The 17969-nt window shown below is 34.2% G+C and overlaps 1 protein-coding gene across 4 annotated transcripts in view; it reads right to left on the bottom strand.

The window, feature by feature from the left end:
• Nucleotides 1-17969, bottom strand: part of VPS13C (vacuolar protein sorting 13 homolog C) — a 196098-nt gene that overhangs the window by 99834 nt on the left and 78295 nt on the right. For all 4 annotated transcript variants that reach the window (XM_030318038.1, XM_030318035.1, XM_030318039.1 and 1 more), the window contains 11 exons: nt 17274-17352; nt 16458-16597; nt 12628-12781; nt 10704-10783; nt 9230-9289; nt 6975-7134; nt 6151-6267; nt 4948-5051; nt 4423-4590; nt 3630-3934; nt 1455-1602 (listed from right to left, as the gene is read on the bottom strand). In XM_030318038.1, the coding sequence (XP_030173898.1) occupies nt 1455-1602; nt 3630-3934; nt 4423-4590; nt 4948-5051; nt 6151-6267; nt 6975-7134; nt 9230-9289; nt 10704-10783; nt 12628-12781; nt 16458-16597; nt 17274-17352 (1515 nt within the window). The remainder of the gene's footprint in view (nt 1-1454; nt 1603-3629; nt 3935-4422; nt 4591-4947; nt 5052-6150; nt 6268-6974; nt 7135-9229; nt 9290-10703; nt 10784-12627; nt 12782-16457; nt 16598-17273; nt 17353-17969) is intronic.

Here is a 17969-nt window from a genome sequence, read left to right as displayed (position 1 = left end):
TCTGACTCTAAAAGCCAGGACAACAGAAGGAAAAATAAACAAATGGAACTATATCAACTAAAAAGCTTCTGCATAGAAAAAAAAAATCATTAAAATGAAAAAGTGGGGCGTCTGGGTGGCTCAGTCAGTTAAACATCCAACTTTGACTCAGGTCATGATCTCACGGTTCGTGGGTTTGAGCCCTGCGTCAGGCTCTGTGCTGACAGCTCAGAGCCTAGAGCCTGCTTCAGCCTCTGTCTCCCTCTCTCTCTGCCCCTGCCCAGCTTGTACTCTGTCTCTCTCTCTCTCTCTCTCTCTCTCAAAAATAAATAAAATATTAAAAAAAATTTAATGAAAAAGCAAACTACTGAATGGAAAAAGATATTTGCAAATCCTATAACTGATAAGCAGTTAATATCAAAATATATACAGAACTCATAGAACCCAGTAACAAAAAAACAATCTGGTTAAAAAACAGGAAGAAGATATGAATAGACATTCTTCCAGTGAAGACACAGAAATGACCAACAAGCACATGAAAAGATGCTCAACATCACTAATCACCAGGGAAATGCAAATCAAAATCACAGTGAGGTATCACTTCACACCTCTCAGAATGGCTATTACCCAAAAGACTAGAAATAACTAATATTGGCAAGGATGTGGAAAAAAGGGAACCCTTGGGCCCTACTGGTAGGAATATAAACTAGCCACTATGGAAAATAGTATGGAGGTTCCTAAAAATATATAGAGCTAACATATGATTAGCTACTGCTTATCCCCTACTGCTTATCTATCCAAAGAAAACAAAAACACTTACGCTAAATGATATAAGTCAGAGAAAGACAAACACAGCATGATTTTACTGATATGTAGACTCTAAAAAGCCAAACAGAACAAAACTAAAAACCAGGCTCATAGAAACAGAGAGCAGATTGGTGGTTCCCAGATGGGAAGGGGGATTAGGGATGTGAAATCGGTGTAAGGGATTAATAAATTCAAACTTGTAGTTATAATATAAGTGAGTCATGGAGATACAATGTACAGTATGGAAAATACAGTCAATAATACTATATTAACTTTGTAAAGTGACAGATGAGAACTATACTTATTGTAGTGACTATTTCTGCAATGTAAATAAATGTTGAATTACTATGTTATATACCCCAAACTAATAATGTATATCATATATATATATATACATATATGGTGTATATATATGTATATATGTGTATGCATATATGTATATATGTGTATGTGTATAAATATATATATATTTTTGTATACACACACACACACAATAACACTTAACTGAAGATTAAATTCTGCTAAATAATGAACATATTTTTGGACATCTCATTGAAATTGTTCTTACACCAACCACTCAAAAATTTCACATATCTTATTGATTTATCCTAAGAAAGTCTTCAGAGTCTAAAATTTCAATAACAAGTATTTTTCACTCACATACTTACATTCATTGATTCAAGGTGTCCTTTAATTTCTACAACAGGTACTTTGTGATACCAAGATGCAGCTAGATTCCGGTTTACAAAAAATTCCAAGTTAATTGGGTGTAAGAGCTGAACATCAGGATGGGAGATGCCTGGCTGGATCACTGTCCTAATGAAAAATATAACTGATATATATGCATAAACACAGGAGGGAAATGCAACCTATCATTAAAAAGACATTCAAATCAAAAGTCACTGCTCTCAATAGTGATTTGAACCCATGCTAGTTTTTTCTAATCTCAATCTATAATTCACTTTAGGGAAAGAGTAAAATACATGATATACAATGACCCATTAAGAAAACCTTTTTCTTCAAACATTAGGTCACACATGGATTAAATTTTAAAAAGATATTCATGATATTGAATACATGGAGTAGTCATCAAATATAGTTGTACAAAGACTAATATATGCACTGATACAGAGATTAAAGAAAAAAATGGCAAGATGAACAATTAGCATTTTCTGAAGAGTTTGATAAAGCTCTTCTCCAGGATTATTTTCTGGACTTGCCTTGTAATTTTCCTTTTTTATTAAGGTAATTAAATCTCCTTGGATAGGGTAGAAATTATTTTAAAATGTATTATATATAGATTTTCATGGGTCATCTGGTGGGAGCTCTACAGATACATCATTATGTATGCAGTATTTTGCCAAAAATACATAAGTTCAATTAAATCATGAAGAATCACTCAGACAAAACCAAATTAAAAGACATTCCAAGAAACAACTAGATTGTACTCTTCAAAACTGTCTCATCATGAAACACTAAGAAAGACTAAAGAACTATTCCAGAGCAAGTAAGTACTAGTAATATAGAAATCCCCCTCAGTAGTACAGGATACAATTAAATGCCATCCATATGTGACCCTTGATCGAGGGGAAAAATTACTATAATGGACATTATTGGAACAACTAGTAAAATTTGAATACTGACTCCATATTAGATGTTATTGCTGTATCCGTGTTAAATTTCCAGAATTTGAAAACTGCATTATGTAAAAGGATGTGTGTCCTTGTTCTTAGGGGACACATGCTAAAGCATTTAGAGCAAGGGGTTAAGAGCAAATTCTATACTCATGGTTCAGCAAAAAATGTTTTAACTTCCCATTATAAAGTAAGTCAGTCCTGGGAACGTAATGTATAGCAAGGTGACTAGTTAAAAATACTGTATTGTATATTTGAAAGTGGTTAAGAAAGTAGATCTTAAAAGTTCTCATCACAAGAAAAAAAATTGTAAGTATGTGTGGTGACAAATGTTAGACTTATTGTGATCATCATTCCACAATATACACAAATACTGAATCATGTTATATACCTGAAAGCAAGACAATATGTCAATTTTATCTCAACTTAAAAATTAAATTAAAAAGAGGTTTTAGGGGCGCCTGGGTGGCTCAGTCTGCTAAGCGGCAGACTTTGGCTCAAGTCATGATTTCATGGTTCATGGGTTCAAGTCCCGCATCAAGCTCTGTGCTAACAGCTCAGAGCTGTCAGCTTCAGATTCTGTGTCTCCCTCTCTCTCTGCCCCTCCCCCGCTTGCACTCTGTCCGTCCATCTCTCTCTCTCTCTCTCTCTCTCTCTCCCACTCTCTCAAAAATAAACATTAAACAAATTTTTTAAACATGTTTTAAATAATAATATGCAGACATACATAGTTAAAGCAAATGTAAACAACTGGTAAACCCAGGTAAAGGATAATATTGGTATCATCATGGTAATATTTTTGGAATTTTTCTGTAACTGTGGAATTTTTCAAAATAAAAAGTTGATTAAAAATTAAAGTATTCTGGGGGCGCCTGGGTGGCTCAGTCAACTGAGCTTCCAACTTCAGCTCAGGTCATGATCTCTCGGTTTGTGGGTTCAAGCCCCACGTCGGGCTCTTTGCTGACACTCGGAACCTGGAGCCTGCTTCGGATTCTGTGTCTCCCCTTCTCTCTGCCCCTCACCCACTTGCACTCTGTCTCTCTCTCACTCTCTCAAAAATAAATAAATATTAAAAACCTTTTTAAAAAGTAAATAAAAGTAAAGTATTCTGTGCAACCGAAGCATGCTGGGTACGAATTTCAATGGCCACAAAATTCATGGAAAACATTAAATAACACTTCAATCCATAATTATTCAAAGAGAATATACCTAGAAAGCTTAAGCTCTGTTAGCTGCACATCCATTCTATCAATTACTGGAGGGTTTAAATAGTCTTCCCCAGACACCAGACTAAACTGGTTTTGAACTCTGATGAGCCCAAGATCTACCACCACTGCATTAGTGGAAACAGAAGACTGTGGGATGACTATAACTGGTGCTTTCAGATCAATATTGAGAGAAACACGAAAACTCCTCTGGGCAAGATCTTTCACACTTCTGGCAGCCTTTTCTGCAGCCTGAACAGTGGCGGCACTCAGAGCCTCTTTGGCTGTCTGGAAATTGTTGAGGAAGTTCTGTGGACACCAAGTGTAAAAGGAGAAAAACAGAGGACAAGCACATCATTAATAACACCATCTTCTTATTTCTGTGCTATTTATTTCCTATACATAACTTTCAATTGAGTCTCATTTATCTAGAATTAGGAAAAAATCACTGATCATCCATCCATATTTATGAGCCACCTGATAAGGGCTAATGTTGTATGGCTGAAGAACAGAGTGGGGCGGGGGCGGGGGGGGATATTTTTAGTATTTTTTTACTTGAAAATTTGGTTTCAAGTAAAAGTTATGTTCTAGCAAAAATAATTCCAGTTCTAGACAAATTAAATGACTCAGATTTCAACTATTAAAGAGAGGTTTTAACCTCTATCTTAATATATAAATACCATCTATAATCAAAACAATGTACATCCTAAAATCCAAAATTTATAAGATCTGAAATCATAGCTATCAGACTTAAGTATTTCTAAGATGAAAATCAACATATAAATAGTGACTTTTACCAGAAATGACATGAGGAATTTATGAAGATAAACAATCTGAATACAGCCAACATTCAGCGATACCACACCATCCACTTTGGACATGTCAGTATAGGAATCTCCCTCAGTGGCATCAGGATACAAATCCAAGTTAAAATGAAAAACTTCATTTCCCATTATTGACACAGCCTGAAAAGCAGAGATTAGAATGTATTGTATTCTGTTCAAGAGGGTAATGACAAAGTCTCATTTAAAAAAGGGCTTATATTTGGAGGGTATTTGTTGGGATGAGCACTGGGTATTATATGTAAGTGACGAATGACTGGATTCTACTCCTAAACCCAAGACTACACTGTATGTTAACTCAGTTGAGACTATAAATAAATAAATAAATAAATAAATAAATGGGCTTATATTTATAATCATTAGAGAAACAAACATTTGTGTATCAAAATATATTTCATTAATATTTCTTAAAATATATTTAAAAATAAAATCTCATACTCAATTATCAAAACATATTAGCTATCTATTTACTACACCTACTTTTTTATGAACTGTCTTAGGATCAACATCTGTGACAATAATATTTTCCAGTCTGGCAAACAATGACTGTTTTCTTGACTGAAGACAAAGAGAAGAATCAAGGCCTGGAAAAAAAAATTATATTATTATAATTTCTAAAGACCTACCATAAGAAGACCTCAAGATATTTCTTTTTATTGCATAATTTCATTTTGGGGTGATTTTTAAAAAAACTTAACATTTATTTATTATTGAGAGACAGAGCATAAGCATGGGAGGGGCAGAGAGGTGGGGGAGACACAGAATCTGAAGCAGGCTCCAGGCTCTGAGCTGTCAGCACAGAGCCTGACGCGGGGCTCAAACTCACGAACTGTGAGATCATGACCTGAGCCGAAGTTGGTCGCTTAACCGACTGAGACACCCAGGTGCCCCTGGGGTGATTTTTTTTTTTAATTAACTATGCTTGAACTCCCAACTGATAAATTAGTTAGTTGCAATGTTATACATTTTCAGTGTTATAAACAATGAAACCAATACATTCATTATAAATCAATTATCTGAAGTTTCAACCTTCTGAAAAAAACTACACCTAGAGCAAACAGATTATCTTGGGATTTTAGGAAATCTTTTAGATCTTATATCCAGTCATTCATATGGAAGCTATAAGTTTCATGAATCAAATGTAGACTAAAGGTAATTGTCAGCTTGGAAAGGCCAAAGAAAAAAACTAATTTTTTTAATTTTTAAGTTATTCAAGAATTTCATTAAACATTCTTTACCGTTATCAGATCATAGTGAGCTGGTAAAAACAGAGTCCTATCAGTTTCAGCAGCTTTTGCCTAAAAGAACATAATGGGCTCATAGATAGGCTTTCTCTTCATCATAAGGTTCTTTTGCATTTGTACCAAGATAAAGCATATTCATAGACCTTGACCTGAAAATCGGACCCACATCCCAGCCCACTGATAGCATCTCTACATGGACATTAGGATCCCTTTTCACCTCTGAGACAACTCCGAGAGATTCAAAACACCAGTATTGTTCAATTTGATGGTCAGATTCTAACCAAGATCTACATCCCAAAGAGCTAAGAAAATATACAATTCAATTATGTCATGAAAAAATTATCCAGTTTTCACAGCTCAGAGCCCTCCATTTGTATACTCTTTACCATTAAAAAAAGCTTCTCTTTTAAAAAATTCTTAATAGTATGTGAACTTTTACCTTGAATCTTGATTTCAGCAATATTGTTCTTCTCATCACAAACAATGACACAGAAAGCATTCAACTTGGCAAATAGTCTGAAGTCAATAAAGTCCCTGTCTTTAGAGGATACAATCACTAAAAATAAAACAAAGCATTCTATCACATGGGATTCGAGTAATTCAAACTCTATTAAGGTTTCTTGATTGTATTAAGTGAACCATATTTCTGTTTTAAAAAATTATAAAATTCTCAAGCTCTTAAAGATTTCGAATACTCTTTTTGCTTTACATCTTCTGTACAGTTTGTATTTCTCATACTGAGATGTTACTTTCATAATGCACAAGCAAGAAAAAAAACATAAAATAAATAAGGACACTGAAACTCAGAGAAATTAAATAATGTGCCTATGGTCATATAATTTAAGTAGCAGAGGCAGGATTTTAAACTGAGTTGTTTCTGATTTAAAATCTGGGCTCTTAACCAACTACATGCTATCCCTGTACTGTTACCCCCAAGTCTCTGGGTCTTACTACCTTATTTGTAAAATGGGAAGGGAAGACTAACCCTTTGTGGAGCTCATTCAGGAGCCACTGAGAAGGGAGGAAAAGTTCAGTGTAAATACAGGTCTTCTTCCCTATTATCTACCTACAGCATTCACCACTACCACCAAAATAAGAAGAAAAACAGGTATTTTTTTAAAGCACCAGTATTAGTTACATTTGCCTTACACAGCAGTTACTCACATATAATTTTGTTTGAAGAAAAGCACAGAAGTGATCTCTACGATTCCCATTTACCTCTAGAATTCTAATATGCTTGTTAACAATAAGTGTTTTCCATACCTTTCTGCACACCTGAATTTTTTTGTTGCTTTTCAGCTGAAATTTGTACTTCTTTGGTATCACTTCTTTGGTCATCTGATGGGATAATGGTTGTCAGGTAATTAATAGAAGACAGAAGAGCTTGTGTTTGCAGCAACAGATTTAAAGATGAAAAAGCCACCTAGAAATTTTTCAAAAAGAAAGTCAGTTTTCCAGGCCAATTATAACCATAATTTCCATGATGGAACTGAAAGGCTTCTAGCTAGATTTACATCACTGCCTCCATAGCTTAGAAGGAACAGAGAGGAGATAAAGATTCACGACTCAGACTCCTTAAAGAGGAAATATATGGACAGTAAATTACACTCACACACATTGTGAATTCCTATGAGTAACGTAATTATTCTGTTTCCCAAATATAATTAACAAGAAACCTATTATCTGCTTGTCATGGCCATCTCAATATTCATCACGTATAGGACTTTTGGATCTTCAATGGACTTTTTATTTTGATTATATAAAACTTGAAAGTTAGATCATGAAACTCCAAAATCACCATGTGTTAATACTAAGTCGAGAAATGATTTCAAATGTGAAATTCAGAGATTTAAAAGTACAATTATTAAGTAAGTTCTCAGTTACTAAATTATCTTCCAAAACCACAATAATGGTCCTATCATTTAAGTATATATATATATATGAATGTGTATAAATGTGTGTGTGTATATGTGTATGTGTATAAATGTGTATGTGTGTGTATATATGAATGTACATAAAACTTTTAGGAAAAAAAGTGTTACATTTTTTAACACAATGACTCCAGAAAGCTAAGATACCAACAACAATTGCTTCAGTAATAATGTGGTTTTCTAACAGCAAATTAAAAATTCTTTAAAATCTTTGCTTATATAAAAGAATTTCCTTTTATTGCCTCAAAGCACTAAGTGGATATAAAAATTATAAAAAGGAAGGTTCAAGAGGGTACAAAAATGCTGATTCGAAGGGGCACATGCACCCCAGTGTTTACGGCAGCACTATCAACAACTGTCAAATTATGGAAAGAACCCAATGTCCATCAACTGATGAATGGATAAAGACGATGTGGTATACATACACAATGGAATACTACTCAGTGATGAAAAAAGAATGTAATCTTGCCATGTGCAACTACATGGATATAAACAGAGGGTATTATACTAAGCAAAATAAGTCAGAGAAAGATATATGATTTTACTCATGTGTTATTTGATAAAGACAACAGATGAACAAAGGGGAAGGGTAGGAAAAGTAAGATAAAAACACAGAGGGAGGTAAACCATAGAGACTCTTAAATACAGAGAATGAACTGAGGATTGTTGAGGGGAAGCAGGTAGGGGATAGGTTAAATGGGTGATGGGCATCAAGAAGGGCACTTGTTGGGATGAGGACTGGGTGTCATATGCAAGAGATGAATTACTAGGGTTCTAGTCCTAAAGCCATGACAACACTGTACGTTAACTTGAATTTAAATTAAAAATAAATAAATAAATAAATAAATAATTTTTAAAAAGGAAGGTTCACAATATTCCACAAATTCTCCCATCTCTCAAAAGTGTAACTTCAAATTCCTATCTCTGATTTTCTTTTTAAGATAATCCACAATTGGGGCGCCTGGGTGGCTCAGTCGATTGAGCGTCCGATTTCAGCTCAGGTCATGATCTCACAGTTCGTGAGTTCAAGCCCCGCATCGGGCTCTGTGCTGACAGCTCTGAGCCTGGAGCCTGCTTCACATTCTGTGTCTCCCTCTCTCTCTGCCCCTTCCCTGCTCATGCTGTGTCTCTATCTCAAAAATAAATAAACATTAAAAAAAAATTTTTTTTAAATAATCCACAACTACATTGTCTCCTCTTCCTCCATGTGACTACCTTAGTATGGCTTCAGATGTACTCAGCATCTTCTTGTATTTCCCATACTTTCTCAGGTCTGCATTAAACAACAGTATCTAGTTTAATTTGTTGAAAACCTTGTTGGTTCTTTATAAATCAAAGTTCCGTAGTCTATCGCATTCCCTGTTTTTAGAAATAATTAGGACGTGCTACAGGAAGTCAAAACACCAGCTCTATTATAATCAATGACAAACATAGAACATGGTAGGTACCTAGGAGATTTATAACTTTTACCGACTCTTGATTATTTCATCAAATTACCCACCCAGTCATTATTCCTCAAAGGATACTGAAGCCTTCCACAATAAGTTGTTTTCAAATAAGATATACCCTTTTAATAAAATTTCTTACCTTAAGTGTTTGTTCAGTTTTTTCAAAAGTAGTTTGAAAACTAGGTCCATTCTTATCAGCCTAAAAAAAAGAATTAGAAGTTCTGAAAAAAGATTTAAGACCAAATAAATAACTTATTTATGATCTCTAGTTTATTTTTTACATTTATTCAGAACTATAATTTTGTATATATTTAATTTTACTGTCATTGTTTTAAAGTGACATCCAAGTTATTTATTATAATCATGCAATTTTGTTCTCCTCTTCAAATATGAAAAATATGGCAACATGTACTTCTAGGAAACTACAACTAGAGACCAGAATTACAAACTCTGAAAGTTGTAAGGTTTAAAGGTCATCTAGTCCATCCATCACTTAATATATCCCTTTATATCTTTGGAAGACTATTTTAGGTTATCTCCACTGAAAGAAACCTCATTTTCTTACAAATTTAATCTTCAGAGAACTTGTGATTTAATTAGGCCTTGGTACGGAGTCAAAATTCTACCTCCCAACACAATTATCTATTGGTTCAAGTTCTGTCTCTTGGGCACATCCATAGGAAATTCATTTTTACATCTTGTGAGAAGACTTCTGCCTAGGCTAGCTTCTCTGCCTCCCTGATGCCACAAAGTCTTATGTTCTTTATGAGAGAATCAATCACATTATATTTTAATTGTTATCTAACTCGTCTGTCTGCCTACTAGTCCATAAGTTCCTTGAAAACAGGGCATGTTTTTCATCTCTGTATCCCAAGTGCCTAACAGAACCTGACAAAGGCATTCAATAAATGCTTGTTAAATGATTAAACAAATCAACTAATCTTGAATAAAGCTAAATACTCTTACTTCCTTCAGCATTTCTCATACGATATCTTTTTGAATTCCTTCCCAATCCTGGTAGTTTTCTTCTGAACCAATCAAATTTGATTCTATCCCTTGTGATACAGGATACTCAGCCAAATGTCACCTACATTTACAATAGGTAAATATGCCCCAAGAGGTACAAGTTCATGCTACTTCATCCCAAGCTTCCGTCTTTGGGGATAGGGAGTTTGGTGTCTTTTTCTTTTAAAAAAAATTTTTTTTTAAGTTTATTAATTTTTGCAGAGAGAGAGAGACAGAGCATGGGCAGGGGAAGGGGCAGAGAGAGAGGGAGACACAGAATCAGAAGCAGGCTCCAGGCTCCGAGCTGTCAGCACAGAGCCCAAGGCAGGGCTCAAACCCACAAACTGTGAGATCATGACCTGAGCTGAAGTCGGATGCTTAACTGACTGAGCCACCCAGGCACCCCGAGTCTGGTGTCTTTTTACTGGTCCTATTCTTCTACTTAAGTAAAAGAGAAAGTGTATAAATGAAAAGAGAAAAAATGGATATTCTTATGATTAAAATCTATGACACACATCTAGAGAACTTAGTAATCTGCTGTCATCTTTTTCCTTCCACAGGACAATTTAGAGTATACAATTAATATGTAAACATTCTATGGCCCTTACCTTAATATATTCTACTTTCAAGAGATCTAATCCAGGTTTATCAGAAGAGCTAATCAAGTGAAGGGGCTTCTTTTTGGATCCTAGATTAAAGAAAAAGAAGAAAAGTGTTTCAAATAAACTGTTCTTTTTAAGACTGGAATTTTATTTATTTATTTATTTACTTACTTACTTACTTATTTATTTATTCATTTATTTAGTGCACTCCCCCACATGAGCGCAAGTGGGGGAGGCGCAGAAAGAGAGAGAGAGAGAATCCCTAATAGGTACCGTGCTGTCAGCACAGAGCCCAACTTGGAGCTCAATCTCACAAACCGTTAAATCATGACCTAAGCCCAAAAGTCAGACACTTAACCAAGTGAGCCAGCCAGGCACCCCTAAGATTGGAATTTTCTAGATCATTTTCTTAAAAAAATATATTACATAAGCTTTAAAAGCCTACCTGCACATATTTTCATGATTATTTAATATTAATATCACTGGTGTATACATAGACCAATCCAAATACTTATCTTACCTTTAGCATCCAACTTACTTAAAAACATGCATATTTATTTTTATTTGATTTTACATCTATATTCAAAAATAATCAATATTTCTCTAGATATTTTTAAGGACATATGTGCATTTGTACGGCAGTAGAATGCTTACAAATTAAGAAATGAATTCTAGTTCATCTCAACTCTTACCAAAAGCTATTTAACTTTAGCTTTCTCAACTATATTGTAAGAATGAACTATAAAAATATGTAATATCCTATTGAGCTATAAAATTCAAAGAGCAAATATTTCATTCATATTAAAGAAACAAATAATTTTTCTCTGTTTATGGTAAGAGAGAAGGCTTATTTTACATAGAAAATTAAAGTACGTTGTAAGGGAGGGGAATTGCCAAATTTCTTTTAATTAAAAAACTACAGATACACAACCAGATGTCCTTTATATCCTGAGGTAGATATACCAAGGAAGTGTGTCAAAAAGCTGTGGAAGAAGTGACTTATGCACCATTTTATCCGTCTTTTATTATTTTCAGTTCTGTAAGTCCTGCTCCTTCTGAATAATCTTAGAATTTTCCCTTCACCTTAAAGGTCATAACCTTCCCTAAATGAAAAAATAGCCTAGCAAATTTTTTACATTCTCCCCTCAAGAAAGTAAATTCCATCTTAACACCATGTTTACAGAACATTACTAACATATAAAACATTTTTCCTCTAAACTGAGATGTGTTTTAATTTCAACTACTAAAAAATAACAAAAATAGGACTTTATATTTGGCTAAAATACTAGTCAAATATAAATTGTAGATTCACCCAATCATTCCTCAAATATTAATGAGCACATAAACTGTACACTGAAGTAAACAAACGATAAGAGCTTCTAACAGAATGAATTTTATGCCCCATTCTAATTCTTATAACCTACTGAGCTTCTGATATGTAAACACTATTCAATACAAAGAACAAGAACTTAAAGTTATAAGATCAGAGATAAATTCTAGGTTTTGCCATTCATAAGATGCATGGTCTTGAATAAGCCACTTAATCCCTTTATTTAAACTTTCTTTGTAAAATGGGAAGAATATTCTCTATACAATGGAGATTTATGTGGACTCTGAGGCAGTAGTAGATCACAGTAGTTAAGAATACAGACCCTAGGGCCAGACTTCCAGGGTTTAAACATGGTTCAGCGACTAACCAGCAGTGTGACCTTGGTTAAATTATATAACCGATTTACAGCTTAGTTTCCTTTTACGTAAATTGGAGATAACATTGTTATGAGGATTAAATGAGTTATTATTTGTAAAATCCTTAGAACAGTGCTAGCTATTATTTATTTAAAAATATTATTATATGCACAAAAGTGTCTCAAATACTCAAAGTGAGACTATATTTACTATTAACCATTATTTCTATTTGTGTGGCTGTTACCTTGAATTTCATGGTAATCCAAGCTGATTTTCTTTAAATAAGATACCACAGTTACATCAAAAGTTCTCAATGTAGCCTCTGTTCCCAAATGAGTAACATTAAATACTAGAATTGTATCTTCTTCTTTCTGTTGTTTAGTAAATTCCAAAACAACCTAAAAGAATCAGGACACCCATTAAAAGCATGATAAATATTCTGAATCATGTTTAAAAAACAAAATTTTTCTTCATACATTTTATCATGAGAACAATAGCTCATACTTCTCTAATACCATAAAATTGTTTACTATGATTGGAAATTATACCTTAAATTCTATTATTCAGAATAAAGCTATATCTATATAAAAATCATGATAAAATTTTACATCAATTATTGATTTACTTTTTAAATTTCCTTTTTTTTAAACAGGAATATATGCATTCTTACTTAATATGATTTTCTTAAACCTCTATCTCAAAACAAAAATCATGTTTGTTGATTTAAAAAAAAAAGGCATTTCCATTAAAGTAAAAAGTAGGACAGTCTAGCTATTTACTACTACAGTACTGTTTAAATTTATTCTGGATATAACAACCAGTATATTTAGCCAAGCAAAACCAAAACACATATGTGACAATTTTTAAAACATAACAGTACTTTGGTACTCCATCCCAAGATGGAGAGCTTTGTCCACTATCTTTGAATTTCAATCAACAGACTACAGAAGCCACACTTTAATGACTGCCAATGATAAAAAAAAAAAAAAAAAAAAAAAAAAAAAAAAAAAAAATGCCCATAAATGTTTCACCTGGGAATGCACACTGAGGGGAAGCTAATTGACATGTAAAAAGTTCAACTGCCCTGAAACTGCCATGCTCAGGAGGCTATGAGTTGGTATTTCAGTCAACAGTCCCACCTGAGCTCCCAGCCACCAGCCAGTGGCAAGAGCCAGCCTCATGAGTGAGGCACTACTGAGACCCTCTGAGACTTCAGGTCACTGTAGCTCCAACAAATATGACTGCAGCACATGAAAAACTATACACAAAAATTACCAATCTGGGCCCTTCCACAATTCCTAACCCATAATACTCTGAGAAAAATTAAACAGTTGTTTTGAAGTACTATGTTTTAGGATAACCTGTTAGACAGCAATAATAACAGAACAACATAAATGATGAATAAAAGCAAAAATTAATATTATTGACAGTGGTATCATTACACATTTAAGAAAAAACAGGGGTGTCAACTAAAGAGTAGAAACAATAAGAGACAATAGTAAGATACTCAGTGCAGAGTTGTTACACAAAAGTAAATTTCAAATAAATCAATGATTTAATGAAAGCAATAAAAACATAAAATAATATATTAAATTGTGGGTAAATATTTTTGTTAATAGAAGAGAATTTTCTAAACATACACTAATACTAAGATATAAAGAAAAAAATTAATATATTTCAGTACAGCAACATTTAAAACTTCAGAATGACAAAAATATCAAATTGAGAAAAATATTTCTAACAGCACTATTTTTTCTTAGATGATGCTGATTGTTGATAATTTCAGTTCATTCATTCAATATTCAACAAAATACTTATTGCGCATCATCTACCATGTATGAGACCATCCCAGCAACTAAGGACATCGAAGTGACCAAACACACAAGGTTCTTGTCCTGATGGAGCTTATATCCTAGGAAGAGTGGGGAAAAGTCAGGGCTGCTATCTCGTATTGGGTGATCAGACCTTCCCAATAAGATAGCACTTGAGCAAATAGCTAATGGAAATAAAGAATCAAGTCATACTGGGGCGCCTGGGTGGCTCAGTTGGTTGAGCATCCGACTTCAGCTCAGGTCATGCTCTCACACTCCGTGGGTTCAAGCCCCATGTCGGACTCTGTGCTTACAGCTTGGAGCCTGAGGCCTGCTTCAGATTCTGTGTCTCCCCCATTCTCTGCCCCTCCCCTACTCATGCTCTGTCTCAAAAATAAATAAAAACATTAAAAAAAAAAAAAAAAAAGAATCAAGTCATACAGAAAAACAGTGTTCCAGGCAGAAAGAAACCCCAGCAAGCACAAAGAATGTGCTCTGGTATACATAAGGAAGAACAAAAGCCAAGTGTAAGTTCCATAAGGCAAGAACTTTGCGTTCACTGCTGTAACTGCAGTATGTTAAACAATGCACTTCATGATGGCACTTGATGAATATTTATTGAAGGGATGAATGAAATATGGCTGGAGCAGAGTAAGCAAGGCAGAAGAGAACTGAAAATGAATCTAAAGTCACATGGGGTGACCTATATGCTATATAGCAAGGTGTTGTAGGCCATGGGAATGACTTAGCCCTTTAATCAATAGAGAAGCCAGGGGACAGCTGTGAGCAAAGACATGACATCATCTTTCACTTTTTTTAATGTTTATTTATTTTTGAGAAAGAGAGAATGAGCAGGGGAGGGGCAGAGAGAGAGGGAGATAGAGCCCCAAGGCGGGCTCAAACCCATGAGTCGTGAGCCAAAGTTGGTTGCTTAACTGACTGAGCCACCCAGGCATCCCTGATCTTTCACTTTAAAAGGATCACTCTGGGGGCACTCTGCATGGCTCAGTGGGTTGAGCTTCTGACTCTTGATTTCGGCTAAGGTCATGATCTCAGGGACATGGAAACAAGCTCCGCATCTGCCTCCGCACTTGGAGACTGCTTGAGATTTGCTCTCTCTCTCTCTCTCTCTCTCTCGCTCTCTCACTCTCTCTCCTTCTGCCCCTCTTCCCTGCCTGCACTCTCTCTCTAAAATAAAAATGAATAAAAATTAAAAAATAAAAGGATCACTCTGGTTATCGTGTGGAGAACAGAGTACCTTACAGAAGCAGAGAAAGAATTATGAGGCTACTGCACTAGTCCAGGGAATATGGTGACTTGGACAGTGCAGTAGCAATAGAAGAGAAGACCAATCATTTGAATGTATTCTCAAGTGAGAGTCAGGGATTTTTGGTATTTTAGATGGGTATATGAAAAAAAGGCTAAATGGGTATATGAAAAGAAGGCTAAAGATAAATGACATATATTTCTTTTAAACAAATACCAGTAATACTTAGAGGGATTTATATACACAATTAAAATCTGGTATTTCTGACTTTATATTTTAGGACATCACCTCACATTGGGATAAAAAGCAGTCAATAAGAAACATCTTTTTATACCTCTGTGTTTTATTATTAAAGGAATGCATATTTACTATTAAGTATATTTAGAATATAGGGAAAAGCAAACAGGCAAAAATAAGAAATTATAATTCCTCCACACAGATGAACACTATCAAGTATGATCAAAGAAAAAAATGTATGTGTATGTATAATTTCTAAATAGAATCATAATGTCCTCAGTATTTTAATCTATTTTTGTTCCAAAATAATGATGTTTTGTGAACATCTTTCCATGTCAATGTTTTATTACATGACTTTTAGTGGCTGTAAAGACATGCTAAAAATCTAGGTTGTTTACACTTTTTCAAATTATAAACATCACAATGAGCAATATTATTTAGCTTAAAAGTAAAAAAAATTAATGTAAACATGTCATAGAAATTTTCTATGGAAAAGAAAATCCCACTTAGGAATCTTTGAGCTTTTCCAGACTAGATTAAATATGGTATAGATCATTCTCATATCACTATTTACAAAATAACATTTCATTTTCCTGGAACCATGCACGTGCGTGTGTGTGTCTGTGTGTGTGTGTTGGGAAGCAGGGAAGACAGAGTACCAAAATTTTAATATATTTTATGTTCAGATCTAGCATGAAATACTTTAAGGATAGTGATAATAGCAATATATTTATAAATGGATGAAACAAATATACATACCTCTTTAATTTCAAACTTCAGTAAAAGATTAATGAGTTCCTCATTTGGGGCTTCTGCAGCTTTTTTTAGTTCTGAACCTCTCAAACTTTTACCAGTCTGTGTCTCTCCATCTTCAGCATCAAAATATTCATCATCAGACTCTAAAGAAGACATTCATTTGACTTGAGAGAATGTCCATAGAGAACTGCATAAAACACTCAAACTTAAATCTCTCAAAGGTAAAACTCATTTACGAGATATAATCTTCACATTCAGAATCAGAATATATGTCCAATCTTATTTCTAAGTCCCACAAAGTGACTCAACCTGATATATGATAATCATACATAAAGACCAAACCACCCTACTATTTTTTTCTTCAAAAGCTCTGTTTTTCACTTTAGTTCACTCATTCAATATTCAATAAATAATTACTGGGCATCACCCATCATATATCAGTCTGTATCAGCCACCAAGGGCACCAAGGTAAAGAGGGCAGACATGATCCTTGTCCTCATGAAGCTTATACTCTACTTCAAAGTTAAACAAGATCAGTTAGACTAGAGCTAGGAAAAAAGATCAGGTAGAAATTGGGGCCAAAAAAAAAATATATCTTATATAGAATCTTAAGCACTATCACAAAAATCCTATCATTCATATGAAGAAACTTGGGCTTAAAAAAAGGTGACTCAAAATGACACTGTTGGTTAGTAGCACAGCTAGAACTAAAACCAGTGACTGTTGTAACACTTTCTAAATTCCTTTATTTTCTGAAAATTTTATCTCTATATACAAATGTATAGGCTTGGTTTAATAAAGAACATTTACTTTCCTTACCTGATTCTACTCCATCTAGCAACAGTGAGGTACTAAGTAGGTCTTTTGTCCTATCTGAAATAACAGGAATTGAGGATACCTGTCAAATACAAAACATTTTTTTAAGTTTTTGTCAATGTTTGTTTATTTTTGAGAGAGAGACAGAGAGCAAGCACAAGCAGGGGAGGGGCAAACAGAGAGGGGGGGAGAGAAACTGAAGCGGGCTCTGCGCTGACAGCAGTGAGTCCAATGTGGGGCTCAAACTCAACAGTGAGATTATGACCTGAGCCGAAGTCAGATGCTTAACTGACTGAGTCACCCAGGTACCCCAAAAAAGTTTAACATAATGATTTAACAGGATCAAATGTACATAAATGAGAGAAATACTGAAAAATTATAGAGTAGAGAGAGAGATGGAAAGACACATACACATATAAGACACATATCTTCCAACAAAGCACATTATGCAATCAACTAAGGCAGTCAACAAATCTTCCAACAAAGCACATTATGCAATCAACTAGCTAGTGTTTACTAATTATTAAGACTACCACCTGTATTTACAAGGGCAGACTATTTACTACTCTAGTAGATAAGTCTATCATAGTGTGTCATTTATTTGCTGTCTATGACAATATTAACTGTTCATCTATATTACAGATTCCTAGAAAATGATAACAACATTAGTTGGCTAAAATTTCATTTCAAAGTGGAAAT

The sequence above is a fragment of the Lynx canadensis genome, chromosome B3, assembly GCF_007474595.2.
Source record: "Lynx canadensis isolate LIC74 chromosome B3, mLynCan4.pri.v2, whole genome shotgun sequence".
NCBI lineage: Eukaryota > Metazoa > Chordata > Mammalia > Carnivora > Felidae > Lynx > Lynx canadensis.
This window is presented reverse-complemented; position numbering and strand designations above follow the sequence as displayed.